A 16,708-nucleotide genomic window follows, 5' to 3' on the forward strand; every position below is an offset into this window, starting at 1 on the left:
CAACTACATCTGTCCTTTCCATTAATATTTTGCGACCGTTAAACAGTGAATAGCTGAAGCCTATGTCTTTCAACACGGTACGCAATGAAAATTTGCTCCCTTTAAAAAGATCGTCTTTCTGAAGCAACACCTGTAATTTAGATAGAGTGGGTTGTTCCCTTCTCTTATAATAGCTGTATATATGACGACGAATAGCGTCTTTCTGAAAATCGTCCAAAGCTGTCACCTGCTTATTTCTCGGTCGCTTCTTTCCTGGTGTGTGCAGCTTTGTTGTGCCACTCTCGTCACAATCTACATTATACTGTTCTTTCCCTATCTTTACAACAGTGTTCTTACTTATTTTCAATGCTGCTGCAGTTCTCTTCACAACCTGAACAACAGGAATTAAGGGCCCACCTTTGTCCTTTTCTTTCTCAAAGTAATCCCTCACAGAGCACACGAATTCACGGGCCTGGGTGTGTAGCACACTTTTCTTCCTCCGTTTCACTTCTTGTGTTGGGCTGGTACTACCCGCCGCACTAGACATTGTTTACAACGAAACATAAACAAAGAAACACTAAAAACAACAAAAACGAAATAAACTGCGAATTCAACTTCAGACAAACGACGAACGACCACACCGCCTGCACGCGAGACACTGGTTAAGTTTCATAAGCGCGAGCGACCGGGTTTCAGAGCAGCAACGTGGCCCTTGCTACCCGCTCAAAGTCAGGCCGTCATTGGCTGCCTGCCTGTGGTCGCTAGGCAACGGAAAGACGCTACCGAGCTGTTAATACCAAAGACTCGTCTCCCAGACTATAGTGATAGTACTCGCGCAGTGTCACTACAGTTGTCCATCCCATGGTCAACAGTGTTGGGAATTCTGCGGTCTGTTTTACACTGATACCTGTACAAAATCCAGACGGTGCAGCAATGTTCTGAATTTCCTCTTCAGTTCTGGCACGGGTCGAAGTTGATGACTTATGGCTGGGCAATATTCTTTGGAGTGGCGAGGCACATTTTACACTATTGGCTGCAGTGAATACACAGAACTGCCGAATTTGGGGTACTGTTAAACGGCGCATTGTGCACGAAGAGCCACTGCACTCGCCGCATGTGACTGTATGGTGTGAATTCACAAGCACTTTTATTCTTCGTCCGTTCATCTTTGAAGGGAATACACGCAAGGGCCTGTCAGGTGTACTGTGACGTCTGCACATTATCGAGACCTCCTTGAACGGAAAGTGATTCCTGCTTTGGGAGAGCGCAACTGTGTGGAAACCACAGATCTTATGAAAGAGTGAGGTGGCGCAGCGGTTAGCACACTGCACTCGCATTCGGGAGTACGACGGTTCAAAACCGCGTCCAGCCATCCATATTTAGGTTTTCCGTTATTTCTCTAAATCGCTCATCTAGGCAAAAGCTGGGATGGTTCCTTTGCCAACCTTGACTTAATCCGAGCTTATTCTCCATCGCTAATGGCCTCTATGTCGACGGGACGTTCAGCCCATTCTTCCTTTCTTTCTGTCGCTAACCTAGTGAAAGATCTGCTTAATGCTTATCTCCACAGGTTTTCCAGACGTTTTCTGATCTGAATTCATGCCACTTTGGCTTTGGGACATCTAAAATAGTGCATTTACCAGGGACACGTTCGGTCTCAACCGGAAGGCCAGTATTCAGCAACACATTGCTCAGATTCCTCCGGAACTGCTGCGAGCAACCTTGATCACGTCGAAATGCGGACACAGTGCCTCTTAAGGTACGTTTACACTGGGATACATGTATCGCGACATGTATGAGCGACATGTCAATTTGACATGTCGCGATGCATCACCTCATACAAAAATTCACGGAACTTGTATGCGGACCCTCGAGTCGCGTATACATTTTGTATATCACTTTTTGGCCATATACGCGACATGTATGAGCGACATTTGAAGAACTCGCGCATGCGCAGTACTATCATTTCCTGTCGTCTTGTCGCCTGCCGCTTATTTTGACGATTAGCGCATGCGTAGTACCAGGCTCTTTGGTGGCTGTTTGAGTTTTGGAGGTGCCGACTATCGTTTCGACGTTAATGTATCTGCATAGAACATCAAAAAGTGCCATATGCAACATTATTTTTCGTGTTTGCGAGGCTATTGTGCAAGTTTTATTCCAAGAAGTGAAGGTAAAAGTTTTATATATATCAGAGTATGTAATACATTCTATAATTTTTTCATGCATCTGCCACGTATATCAATTTTTTGCTATTATTCCGGCGGCCTCGCTCGATAATGTTGACAACGGATGCCGACAATCGTGTGTGAGACGTTGGCATTAGCAATCGCGCGACAATGCAAATGTTTTGTAATGAAATCTTCGTTTCAAGAGGAATCCCCAGTGGCCAAAACACGGAGTGTTACTGCCAACTGATCCTCTGGTGGAATCGCTTCCCGAAAGTTTGTGTTGGTTTTGGACACAAGAGGAGCCACAAGTGATAACAAACCGCGGAAATCCTCCATACCCATCCTAACATAATTTCTAAAGTATGCGCCATCCTTTAGCGTTAATTCGCGAGAAACTCTCTCTGCCACCATCTACGCTTCCTCCGCCTTTTCTTCCTATCATCTTCCAAAAGAGCAAGTGTACCAGCACATAAAAATGTGAAATCTTCCAAATCGTCGTCGAAAGCTATCGCACAGTGATACATATCAACCAGTGTAAACGCACGCTCATACATGTATGAGGTTGATACTTGTCAACTCATACAAGTCGCGATACATGTCGCAAAGTCGCATATACATGTATCTCATACATGTGCCGATACAAATGACAGTGTAAACGCACCTTTAGATGTCTCTGGTGCTCATACTGAACAAACTAATCGAACGCGGGCCCTTAGGATTGACAGTCTGCGTTAATAAGAAAATCAACATTATGTCTTTCTGATTGTTTGGAGTTTCCTGTCCACATTCTATTCCTAATACATTACATACGGAAACATTTCTACATATTCTTCCTTGCATTCACAGCGCCACGTTTGAAACAAGTGGCCAAAATTGGAACTACTTTTCTTCCAGGATAAATCGATTCCGCATTTATGCATTGTAATATCTACCAGGTTTCACTTCCATACGATGACTACAGCCCACACTGGACCTCTTGTGAGTAGCTGCACTTTATCACCACCTGTTACATCCTGTTACAAAACCCACATTGAGACTTGGCGGTGTACCACAACAGCGGTCGTCATTCGGTATGCGGATTTGACTCATGCCTGCTTTACCGTAACTCTCACAGACCAGCGCGCTTTGCTTAAACTTGCACTAACAGGTAAGTGGCAGACAGTTCTTCAAATTTAAATGATACAGCAACTACTTGCACCGTACCACTTATCACTTTCAATTACGTTGGTTTGATTATGCGACAAACAAAAAGTACGATTGTTGACAACAATTCCTCTACATAATTCACAGACTACAACCCCTCTATCTCTTATTGTGTATTTCCAATCTGCACATACAATAGTTTTAATGCCTCCCATTTCTGTTGTTACTGTAAGGAAGTAGGACAGCATCAGAAATGAATATCTTTCTAAACATGTTTTTACACTATAGGTCACAGACTCAAATAAAATAACAAAACGAATTTCTATCTTGAAATCCATGTGATGAGGTATTTTTTTTTACCGTAGTTATCGGCTTGTTTGATATTAGTCTTCAAATATTCTAATATTTATCGCAAGCCTAGTTTTCACCAAAAACCGTTTCGGTTGGTAAATAAGGTAAGTCACTTCGAGAGCTTCCAGACGGCGGTTTGTCGACATTATATTCATTTCTATGTGCTGTTGTGGCGTTGCTGGGTTATATCGACTGAATATACCAACTTTATATTGGAAAGCACAAATGTGAGTCTCTGTCTCGTTAATCTACGAGTTATCAAATGTTGTTTGGATTCATTTCGGATTCAGCAAGGGGAAAGTTAACCACTAGACAACGTTAACATCAACTTCAACTATTAAATAAAACGTCTATTGCTCGGTGGAAGTGCGGACGCCTGTAGAACCACAAGTGAGAACAGTTAGATTTTTATGTGCAGCAAGCCGCGTGGGATTAGCCGAGCGGTCTGAGGCGCTGCAGTCATGGACTGTGCGGCTGGTCCCGGCGGAGGTTCGAGTCCTCCCTCGGGCAAGGGTGTGTGCGTTTGTCCTTAGGATAACTTAGGTTAAGTAGTATGTAAGCTTAGGGACTGATGACCTTAGCAGTTAACTCCTAGAAGATTTCACACACTTCACACACACACACACACACACACACACACACACATGTGCAGCAAAATAAGCCACTCAGGAATAAAATTAACAGCAAATGCGTGGAAGCAAAGGCGAAAAGGTAGCAGGAAATGTGAAGAAATAGAAAGACGACTGTTTCAGCATACAGAAAAAATGAAAGGACTCAACATTAAGAGTGGAAGAGGATTCCTACCGTTATAGGCAGGGGAGGGAGCAGATAGGTAGAACGACTACGTTAAAGGCCTTTAAGAGAAGAGGGACTACATAACGGTGTGATCTAAGGAGGACTGGGAATCGATATAGATGACACGGGTGATTCAATATTACAATCAGAGTTTGACAGAGCTTTCGAACCCTTGTGATCAAATAAGGCAAAAGGGATAGATAAAATTCCTTCGGAATATCTTAAATCCTTCTTGGAGGCGGCAACCAAACGACTGTTCAAGTTGGTAGAAGCTGTGTGACTGGAGACAAACCATCCGAATTTCGAACAAATACCGTACACACAATCCAGAAGATCGCAAGGGAGGTTAGGGGGAAAACTATCACGTTTTCAGCTTAACACCACATACATCAAAGTTCATGAAATGAATAATACACATAAGAAAGTTGAGGATAAGTTAGATGACGATCAGTTTGGCTTTAAATGCATAAAGTAGACAGATATTACTTTACGGTTGATAATGGAAGCAAAACTTAAGAAAAATCAAGAGACTTTTATAGAATATGCCGAAATAGAGAAAGTTCACGACAGTGTAAAATGGTTCAAGATGTTCGAAATTCTCGGAGGAATAATTCTAAACTGTCGGAGAATAGGGGTAATGTACATTATACACGAAGCACTCAAATTAAAAAGATGTGATGCAAGTATTTCTCCTCTGCTGTTCAATCTGTACATCAATGAACCAATCACAGAAATAGAAGTTAGATCAAGAATTGGATTAAAATTCAGGGCCAAAGAATATTAACTGTTAGATCGCTGATAAGAGAGAGAAAGAATAACAGGGCATAGTTAATGACATGGATAGTCTACTGAGCACAGCTTTGTACATAAGTGAATCATAGACCGAGGGGGAACTGAGAAGAAGAGCATTTGAGAGGTGGACTGATAAGAAATGAGGAGTTTCTCCACAGAATCGGCAAAGGAAGAAAAAAGAGACAGGATGGTGGAAAATGGGTTAAGACGTCAGTGAATAATTTCCGTGGTACTTGAGGGGGCTGTAAAGGATAAAAACTCTAGAGGAAAATCCGGATTGCACTATATTCAACAAATAACTGAGGACATTGTGTGTAATGTCACTCTGAATGGAGAGGGTGGGACAGAGGGGATGTTGTGGGGGGCCGCATTAAATCAGTCAAATGATCATTGACCAAAAAGAATTTCTTTTAAGTAATCCATGAGAAACCGTTGGGGTATTTACTGATATCGTACTGAAATGAATCAGTGTCACAGGTGGCCTTTTTATGATGGTTACTGGTTCTCGCAGATTCTTATTAATTTTTTTCAATTTTTGTATTGATTAGCGATGCAAGATGCTAAAAACCTTCTACTTTGATGCAGATCAAATTTTACGTGGTATGGTCAAAGGATTCCATTGCCATTTCCCTCATAAGGTGGTTTCCATATTAGTATCGCCCGCAGAGTATTTCCTTCCATCGCCCGTGGTGACATGACTGCGTTTCCTTTCTCTTTTTCATATGTGTCTACCGAACCCAGTCCCAATAACTAGAGATACGGCAGAGCACGTCGAGATGGTTATGTCGCACTTATGGCCCATCCTTTTACTGATTACTTCGTGAGAGATTTCGCCCCATATAAATGATGGAGCGAAACAGCCTCGTACAACTGTTTCGTCTGGCAAGTATCGCTTAGTAAAAATACAGATTTAGGCTTGATCAGCTGGTATGAATACAGACCTGATTACGTCAGTTTGACGATGTAGAAATATCAGGGAAAATATGTATCAGTAATCTTATGTAATCACGAAAATGTTTCAAATCACATTGAAACATCCCCTTAGAAAACTTTATGGATTACTGTGCTGGTAAACCTCTTACGTTATTTGATTTTCAAATAGCTGAGAACAAAAGAATGGCCCTAACAATAACCTTACCTTTCATGAGTCACTTACCTCACAAAAATCTTCGTTACTAAAACTACTGCAATACAGCGTGCGCCAATACTGCCAGCTAAATAAAAGATTCTAACTACTGAAGGCACTAACTACTGATAGGCATAGTTAGCAAATGAAAGATTTTGATGGAGAACAAACAATGTATTTACGTTAATAGTGTTCAAAAGTCATTATAGTTCATGACAGCCAGTCTTACAAATTTCCCTTTTCTGACGGACACGCGTCCAGATCGTCCGCTCTTAAAACTCCGCCATCTCTCTCCCCACTTCCACCACTGCTGGCGGCTCACCTCCAACTGCGCAACGCTACGCGTTCTTCACATCCTACTGCCAAACACTACAATAGCAAATATTTCAACAATGCAAACCAGTCACAGACTGCACACAGCACAATCAGTGATTTTCTTACAGAGCGCTACGTGGCGTTACCAATATAAAAACCTAATCAGCCTATTTATAACACGCAGAGCAAAATATTATATTAATGACGAGTTTTATATAGTAAAGTGTTTATGCCTCACAACAGGAGCTTGCACTCAAAGACGCGCCAGGGAAGCTGTACGCCGTTGCCGGAGATGTGAGCGACGAAGCCAGCATCCTGGCGGCCTTCAAGTGGGTCAAGGACAACCTGGGTGGCGTCGACATCCTCATCAACAACGCTGGTGTATTTCCCATTACTAGCCTTACGGGTAAGAGCAACGCCTTGCATTACTTTGTACGACTTACATACGGACATTTGAAAATACTAAATAATTTAAAAATTAGTACGATGCTACCATGCTATTCCACAGTAATTAGGAACTATTGTATTTATCCGCCGACCACAGGTCTTCGACTTTCAAGTAAGAGGTACCCATGTACGAAAATATACATGAAGTATGTACGAGTACAGCTTGTAGACACATGGTTTACAGGATGTGGGAGTTCAGACCTGGCCATCAGTCGTGGTCTGATAGCGTAAGGCTAGTTCGGCTCGTGCAGCCATGATACGCGGACGTCTGCTGATCCTGGCTGTGGTGGAGCTGGAGCGCGCTTTCGTTTACTTCTCGCCGCGGTTTTGAATCCCTCTTACGAGCGAGCCATGGCAAAGCCTTACCGGCGGGCAGTGATCAAGATCACATACCACGCAGTATATGCACGGCCAAGACCTTACGAAATTGAGAACTTTATACCGGATTATCTTCACCTGGATCCGCAGGATGTCATTGGCGTTTCCATCACTGGGAACGCTGTATAAGTCCAGATGCGCGCTGAAGAGATCTGTGCACCGAAACTCGTGAGCCGCCACGAGCGAAACCTCAAGTTTCATCACCCCGACGGAGAGTTAGATGAAGTAGTGATTGACCTCATGGGTTTCGGCCTGCGTACGATCACGGTTTTCGAACTCCCATTCGAGGTCCATATGGCAATGTGCTTAGTCGCCTGGTCAAAAAATGGAAAATCTTTGAGACCTATTCTGCAACAAACGGCGTCCGTCAGGTGAAAATGGAATTGCTGAAGCCTGTGCCGTCTTACTTGGTTATAGGAGGATGCAGGGCCGCCATTATGTATGACGGACACCCCCTTACCTGCGCTGGCTGCGGCCAAAACTGTCTCCAGCGCCGGACTGTACAGACACCACTCAACGACGCCGCCTCCACTGCGCCGTCCTCAGCTCTTCTTATCACCAATACTGCGGTCACAACACCAACTGCCGATCTTATGCACGACCCACGCGACCCATCGCAGGTGATGACTACCGTTGTGGAGACTAATCCGACGTTTTATGGGACTTAACTTCTGTTATGTCCTAGCCAGTAATGCCACCCGAGCCCGCTGCCAAAAGGTTGGCAGCATCAAAGTCCGGACGCCGTCCGCATAAGCAGCGCCAGCGATACAGGAAATCGCCGCAAGTCTGCGCGCGCCACCGCTGGCTTCTGGCTTCTTAAGCGCTGGAGTCGCGAGCGCTAGGACAGTTCTGTATTCGCCGCTCAGTTGTATACTCGCCACCGAATCGTGTACTTGCTAGTCAGTTGTGTGTTCATCGCAGCAGAGTTGTTGTTTGTCGTCAGCCGACGCTGACCTAGCCGCTCCGACTCGAACTAGACAGATTTCTGTAGACACCGAGTTCACTACTGTGTTTCTGTATCTTCATGAATAAAGATAAGTACCGACTTATTTAATCAGAGTGTTTGGGGTTTCATCTTTCTGTTTACTGTTCCAGCGGACCGGTCGGCCGCTATTAAAAGTGTGGCGGTGACTTCGTAAGCCATTTCTACAGCCAAGTGTTTGTCGCTACGAATACCGCCACAAAAACTTCTGAGGTCATCAGTCCCCTAGAACTTAGAACTATTAAAACCTAACTAACCTAAGGACATCACACACATCCATGCCTGAGGCAGGATTCGAACCTGCGACCGTAGCGGTCGCTCGGTTCCAGACTGTAGCGCCTAGAACCGCTCGGCCACCACGGCCGGCCCGACGTTTTTCACATCGCTGCAAACAGAGCCACTGTCGGGAGGAGACACTCGCCTGCCTAGAACCGCTGACCGCGACACGGATCTGACGCCTCGCGTTGTACTGACTTCTGCCTTCTTTCCATTTACCAGGGAGGCGATAGCCAACCGTTCCCATTCTAACACAGAACAGCGTATACGCGACAAAAGGCCCCATGGAAGCGCCGGAAACGGCACCGTACGCCCTTGGATCATTATCTTCAAAGAACGGGGACAGAAGATGACGACAACATGTCCGATGACGTAGTGTGGGACGGTAATGTTCCACTAGCTCCACCCACGACAGCTCAATGCCATAGTGCCGGGGCCGCGCCAAACCCTCCTGCAAGTGTCCTGGGTGGCGTTCCTCTTGCTGTGCCAACTGCAGCTGGGTGCACAGCTGACGTCCCGTCGAGTGACATCCGTACCGACGAGCTCTGGGCTGATGACGTCGAGGATGACACTGTACTACTGTCTGGTGCCGCGGAAGGGCACGTCCTGATGAAGGGCTACGACACAGTGACTGAAAACGCGATGGATGCTGCGGCTGGTCGACCCCTGACGGCCGCCAGCGGAGTGGACGTCACATCCTGGCGGCCATGGAGACCCTACAACACGACTGCCGACTCTCAACATCATTGCTATCTGTGCGCGCCATGAACTGGCGTTGTAGCAGGGTACGCTTAATCCGGCGGATATAGACATTGTCCTCCTCCAGGAGGTCTCTGTCGAGGATTCCGTCGGCACTTTTGGGTACACTGCTCAAGTCTCCCACTGGCAGTAGTGTGCCAATGCTTCTACGTGATATTCTAACTGCCTAAGGCGTCGCTTTCCTGCCTCATGCAGAGAGGCACTGCGCTCACTCTCCATGACGTCAGAATCGTTAATACCTATGCGCCCTCCGAATCGGGACGACGCCATAAATGGTCCGCTTTCTTTGCAGATGCAGTCGCGCCCCTCTGTGTGGGACGCTAGGATGCCTTAATGTACAGTGCGGCTTTTACCTCCACTGAGGCGCCGAAAAGGCGACGGACTTACCGCAGTGGATACACCGGTTCCCGTCTGATCACCGAAGTTAAGCGCTGTCCGGTGTGGTCGACACTTGGATGGGTGACCATGCACTGTTGCCTTTTTTCAGGGTGCACTAAGCCTCGTGACACCAATTGAGGAGCTACTCGACCGAATGGTAGCGGCTCTGGCCACAGAAAACCATCGTAACGACCGGGAGGGCGGTGTGCTGACTGAGGATGACACGGCGTTCGGATGGTCCCGACGGGCCACTTGTGGCCTGAAGACGGAGTCCAGGTGCCGAAGGATCAATTGCCACACTACATTCTATGTCTGGCGCCCTCCACCGTCATAACCAACCTTCGATTAGTGGACAAAAAAAAAAAAAAATGGTTCAAATGGCTCTGAGCACTATGGGACTTAACTTCTGAGGTCATCAGTCCCCTAGAACTTAGAACTACTTAAACCTAACTAACCTAAGGACGTCACACACATCAATGCCCTAGGCAGGATTCAAACCGTAGCGGTCGCGCGGTGCCAGACTGTAGCGCCTAGAGCCGCTCGACAAACCCGGCCGACTGATTAGTGGACACGTGGGAGTATGCACATAGCAATAGTGCGAGTTTCACGCACTGTACCAGCCACTTCTCCAGCCGTGTAGGCCATATCTGCCTCTCGTGTTCCATTGTTCGGGTCCAACCGGCTGCTGAAACTGGCCTGTTGCTTTTTCCTACCATGTGCACAGTCACCTTGGGCGCCAGATAGTACGGTATGGGCGAGGCTCCTGGAAATTGAACGTTACACACCTACACTCGTCTGAATGCCGACAGCTTGTGGAAGCAACGTGGACGTCATGCACCCATCGGCATGGGGTTTACCTGACCGCACTGTCATGGTGGCTGCTATGTGCCAAGCCGGCTCTTAGAAAGGCATTTATTGCTCATGGCAGGAAGATCGCTGCCTGGAAGCGGCGCTCGCTAGATTTTTACCATCACATCCTGCGTCATTGTTCCACAATGCCAGACTCAGTTGCCTGTCACCAACCAACGAACCGCGCAAAAGCGCGGATCACAGGCTCACGAGGTGCCACCTCGAAGGGCACCGTTGATGGAATGGACCGAAGCGTCGTCGTTGACGACGGACGCTGATCCATGCTTTAGCCGATGGTCGCTGTGTCACAACATGTGATCGGAAGTGCTCTCCATGCTCACTATAGTCAACTGGTCGTGGACCGCCATCATCCTCCAGACACGACTGAAGAAATCCCTCACCTTGCATGTGGCACACTACCGCGGGATGCACAGAGGCACTACTTGAGGACGTGACTGAGGAGGAGGTCACTGCAGCTAAACTGGCCGCCGCGCCTCACAAATCGCCAGTACCCAACGGCCTCCCGTTAGAATTTTACAATTTCTCAAAGGATTGCTCATTACTGTCCAACCGGCGGAACATCCATCAGTGACTATCACCTCCCCTTCCCATATCGCTCCTGAACTGTGATATGAAGATTTTTAGCCGCGCATTTGGCAGCAGATTTCAGGAGATCCGTCCGACGCGTTATGCCCCAGCATCAAGCCTCTTTAGGAGGCAATGACAACATCTGGACTGCCTAATGTCGATAACGTGACGTGATGGGGCTTGCGCGGATGTGGCGCATCAGAGGTGTCCTAACCTTCCTTGATTTCATGCCCCTGGCAAGGTTGATCGTTTCTATCTGACTCTGGTGATGTGGAATATGGGATTGCCAGACAGCTTCGTGGAGGTCTTAATGCGTCTACAATGGGGCCTGACATCTAGGATCCTCAACTTCGGTCGTCTTACGCCGCCCATCCTGGTACAACGATTAGGGGTGCAAGGATGCCCTCTTTCCACGATCCTGTATGCTCCCGCCATAGAACCGTTGCTTTGCAGCCGCTACCAACGCCTCACAAGGATGACTCCTTTTCGTTGCGCGGCCTATGCAGAGGACTTGGTACTACACTTGCGCAACGGCAATGATGTTCAGGAAGCGCTGGAGTGTGTGGGGTCCTACGGCGCTGCTTCGGGCACCGTCCTTAAAATTCGCAAATCTTCCGTGTTGCCTACAGGCTGTGAGTGCCCAGTGAATGGGAAGCTCCCCTGCGGATCTGCGCTGGGTACTGCTTTTACAACCGACTTGCAGCGATCAGTGACCCTTAACAGTAGGCGGACATTACGCCAGATCCGAGCAGAGCCCCATGACCAATGACTGCGAACCTTGGACATGCTCCGACGGAGCTGTGGTCGAGCGGTTCTAACCACTTCAGTCCGGAACCGCGCTGCTGCTACGGTCACAGTTTCGAATCCTGCCTCGGGCATGGATGTGTGATGTGCTTAGGTTAGTTAGGTTCAAATGGTTCAAACGGCTCTGATCGCTATGGGACTTGACTTCTGAGGTCATCACTCCCCTAGAACTTAGAACTACTTAAACCTAACTAACCTAAGGACATCACACACATCCATGCCCGATGCAGGATTCGAACCTGCGCCCGTAGCGGTCGCGCGGTTCCAGACTGTAGTGCCTAGAACCGCTCGGCCATCCCGGCAGGCGTTAGTTAGGCTCAAGTAGTTCTAAGTCCAGGGGACTGATGACCTCAGATGTTAAATCCCATAGTGCTCAGAGCCTTTTGAACCATTTTGAACCTGTTTTTCTAATGTTTATATCACATCGCAAATTTCGCTTGTGGCCCATACTTTCCCCATCCCGCCGTCAATGGCCAGATGCATCTTGGCTGCATTGGGTTCCTTTGTGAGTCAAGGCTTGTCATTTAAAGTCAGCTATGAGTCTATCACCTTCCCAAAGGACAAAGGAGGTTTCAATCTCTGTCTCGTCCACTATCGAGCAACAGCCCTCTTTGTAAGGGCGCATGTTAAGATGTGGCGACGCTCTCCGACATGCCCCACATAGCTACTGATGAGGGCCCTTAACCCGAGCTCAGTCATTGCCCCAGTGCCGCTGATAGATGTCCCAGCGCCCGTTTTCTACTTGAGCTATTTTTTTCTTGAATATAGTTACATCATGTCCGTGCTTCTCCTTCCTCGTCTAGCGACGCCCAAGAGAGTGGATACTTTGCCGCAATCGCTTGCGTCGGACGTCAAATCAACGTAGTATGTGACAGTTAATGGGAAGCAGGTTTTGCAGTCGCGTATCCACCGGATCTACATGGCGTGATCACCATTATGTGCCATGCACGCGGTGCAAGACGACAGTGGCCATCGACTTGTGTGCGGCGAGTCAAGTAATGTCTGGCTTTTGGTTCTGCAGATGCTGGCATTCATCTCATGCATGACCCCTGACAGCGTTATTCTCTTCCCGGACATGAACATGTCTTGTTTGACTCTTCTTTGAACTATTCTCTCTGTATTTTAAAAGTAAGCCTGTCTAATAGCGTCTGCTGCTACAGCTGGATGAGCTAGTGGATACTGTATAAATGTTTACAGAAGTGCAGTACAATTTCTTTTCTTTGTGGTGACCAGATGGCAAGACGGAAGACTGGAAGCGCATCCTGGACGTGAACGTGCTGGGTCTGAGCATCTGCACCAGGGAGGCCGTGCAGGACATGCTGGGCAGGGGCGTCGACGACGGCTTCATCATCCACATCAACAGGTGGGTCTGTGGCCGGTCCTGTGTCAACATCGTACTCTCACTTTTATTCAATAACATTTCATGTTATTTATTTAGTTAAATAAGCTTGCAGTCTTGTGTAACATGTTTCTCGTACAGCTTTTCGACTGTGTGAAGGAAGTCCGAAAGTGTTTCTCACACCTAGTGAACACCTGTTGCAACAGGCGCAAGGTAGCACCAGCACCGTGCTAAGAGGTTTTATCACGTACAAGCTCAGGTAAAGCCCTTGAATTTAAGCACGTAAAGAATACAGGTATTTTAACAAACAAAACAGTACTAAATAATCCATACACGAAAAGACTACAGAATGGAGAAATGAAGTAAACTGGACAGGCTCACCAGTACAAAGTATTTAATTTTCTGGCTAGCAATTCGAAATTAGGTTTAAAAAAAATAACAGCTGAACAAGGTACGCTAGGCAAAATCAACCAAAGCAACCCAATACTAGCCATACATGTCTTGTCCGGATATTGTAACTCGGACTTTTATCGGTCAATGTAAGGTAGAGTTGCAGTAGGGCAGTATACTGTTTCATTATTTTCATCATGGCAGCAACAGCAGCAACCGTTACGAAATTGTTTCGAATGAAAAACAGCCCACAGTTGCACTAATTGCAGTTGTACTAATGCACTAGTAACAGATCTAGTGGCGGAGGACATAAAGTGCCGTATGTAATTTTACTTATGATCGAAACAGGCTTATGTCCGTTGAAGTTATTTTTATTGATCGTGAGGCAGCCGCTGGGCTAAACGTTTTTCATTTTTAAAAGCTTGTGACTTCTGAAGAAGGATATATTATTATAGTTGAAACCATGGTCAAAATTTAGTATAAAGATTACTAGTGCAACTGTGGGCTGTTTTTCATTCCAAACACTGTACTGTTGTACTCAGAGTGAATGCGCTCATTGTCATCACAATAAAGCAAAGAACGTAATGCAGTACTCTGTTGGCTATTTCTGTGCAAATGATTTTAATCTGATCTATTATCTTTAATGCGGCAACGGCCTTGCCGCAGTGGCTACACCGGTTCCCGTGAGATCACCCAAGTTAAGCGCTGTCGGGCGTGGTCGGCACTTGGATGGGGGACCATCCAGGCCGCCATGCGCTGTTGCGATTTTTCGGGGTGTACTCAGCCTCCTGATGCCAATTGAGGAGCTACTCGACCGAATAGTAGCGGCTTCGGTCAAGAATACCATCATAACGACCGGGAGAGCGGGGTGCTGACCCCACGCCCCTCCTACATTTACATCTACATCTACATCTACATTTATACTCCGCAAGCCACCCAACGGTGTGTGGCGGAGGGCACTTTACGTGCCACTGTCATTACCTCCCTTTCCTGTTCCAGTCGCGTATGGTTCGCGGGAAGAACGACTGTCTGAAAGCCTCCATGCGCGCTCTAATCTCTCTAATTTTACATTCGTGATCTCCTCGGGAGGTATAAGTAGGGGGAAGCAATATATTCGATACCTCATCCAGAAACGCACCCTCTCGAAACCTGGCGAGCAAGCTACACCGCGATGCAGAGCGCCTCTCTTGCAGAGTCTGCCACTTGAGTTTATTAAACATCTCCCTAGCGCCATCACGGTTACCAAATAACCCTGTGACGAAACGCGCCGCTCTTCTTTGGATCTTCTCTATCTCCTCCGTCAAACCGATCTGGTACGGATCCCACACTGATGAGCAATACTCAGGTATAGGTCGAACGAGTGTTTTGTAAGCCACCTCCTTTGTTGATGGACTACATTTTCTAAGCACTCTCCCAATGAATCTCAACCTGGTACCCGCCTTACCAACAATTAATTTTATATGATCATTCCACTTCAAATCGTTCCGCACGCATACTCCCAGATATTTTACAGAAGTAACGGCTACCAGTGTTTGTTCCGCTATGATATAATCATACAATAAAGGATCCTTCTTTCTATGTATTCGCAATACATTACATTTGTCTATGTTAAGGGTCAGTTGCCACTCCCTGCACCACGTGCCTATCCGCTGCAGATCTTCCTGCATTTCGCTACAATTTTCTAATGCTGCAACTTCTCTGTATACTACAGCATCATCCGCGAAAAGCCGCATGGAATTTCTGCACTATCTACTAGGTCATTTATATATATTGTGAAAAGCAATGGTCCCATAACACTCCCCTGCGGCACGCCAGAGGTTACTTTAACGTCTGTAGACGTCTCTCCATTGATAACAACATGCTGTGTTCTGCTTGCTAAAAACTCTTCAATCCAGCCACACAGCTGGTCTGATATTCCGTAGGCTCTTACTTTGTTTATCAGGTGACAGTGCGGAACTGTATCGAACGCCTTCCGGAAGTCAAGAAAAATAGCATCTACCTGGGAGCCTGTATCTAATATTTTCTGGGTCTCATGAACAAATAAAGCGAGTTGGGTCTCACACGATCGCTGTTTCCGGAATCCATGTTGATTCCTACATAGTAGATTCAGGGTTTCCAAAAACGACATGATACTCGAGCAAAAAACATGTTCTAAAATTCTACAACAGATCGACGTCAGAGATATAGGTCTATAGTTTTGCGCATCTGCTCGACGACCCTTCTTGAAGACTGGGACTATCTGTGCTCTTTTCCAATCATTTGGAACCCTCCGTTCCTCTAGAGACTTGCGGTACACGGCTGATAGAAGGGGGGCAAGTTCTTTCGCGTACTCTGTGTAGAATCGAATTGGTATCCCGTCAGGTCCAGTGGACTTTCCTCTATTGAGTGATTCCAGTTGCTTTTCTATTCCTTGGACACTTATTTCGATGTCAGCCATTTTTTCGTTTGTGCGAGGATTTAGAGAAGGAACTGCAGTGCGGTCTTCCTATGTGAAACAGCTTTGGAAAAAGGTGTTTAGTATTTCAGCTTTACTCGTGTCATCCTCTGTTTCAATGCCATCATCATCCCGTAGTGTCTGGATATGCTGTTTCGAGCCACTTACTGATTTAACGTAAGACCAGAACTTCCTAGGATTTTCTGTCAAGTCGGTACATAGAATTTTAATTTCGAATTCACTGAACGCTTCACGCATAGCCCTCCTTACGCTAACTTTGACATCGTTTAGCTTCTGTTTGTCTGAGAGGTTTTGGCTGCGTTTAAACTTGGAGTGGAGCTCTCTTTGCTTTCGCAGTAGTTTCCTAACTTTGTTGTTGTACCACGGTGGGTTTTTCCCGTCCCTCACAGTTTTA

The 16,708-nt window shown here is 46.6% G+C and overlaps 1 protein-coding gene across 1 annotated transcript in view; it reads left to right on the forward strand.

Annotated features, from left to right (window-relative positions):
• LOC124776092 (dehydrogenase/reductase SDR family member 11-like) overlaps positions 1-16,708 on the forward strand; it is an 81,434-nt gene that overhangs the window by 40,132 nt on the left and 24,594 nt on the right. Inside the window, exons 2-4 of the mRNA XM_047250934.1 lie at positions 2,117-2,122; positions 6,913-7,075; positions 13,364-13,493. Coding sequence (XP_047106890.1) covers positions 2,117-2,122; positions 6,913-7,075; positions 13,364-13,493 — 299 coding nt within the window. The remainder of the gene's footprint in view (positions 1-2,116; positions 2,123-6,912; positions 7,076-13,363; positions 13,494-16,708) is intronic.

The sequence above is a fragment of the Schistocerca piceifrons genome, chromosome 2 (genome assembly GCF_021461385.2).
Source record: "Schistocerca piceifrons isolate TAMUIC-IGC-003096 chromosome 2, iqSchPice1.1, whole genome shotgun sequence".
Classification (NCBI taxonomy): Eukaryota; Metazoa; Arthropoda; class Insecta; order Orthoptera; family Acrididae; genus Schistocerca; species Schistocerca piceifrons.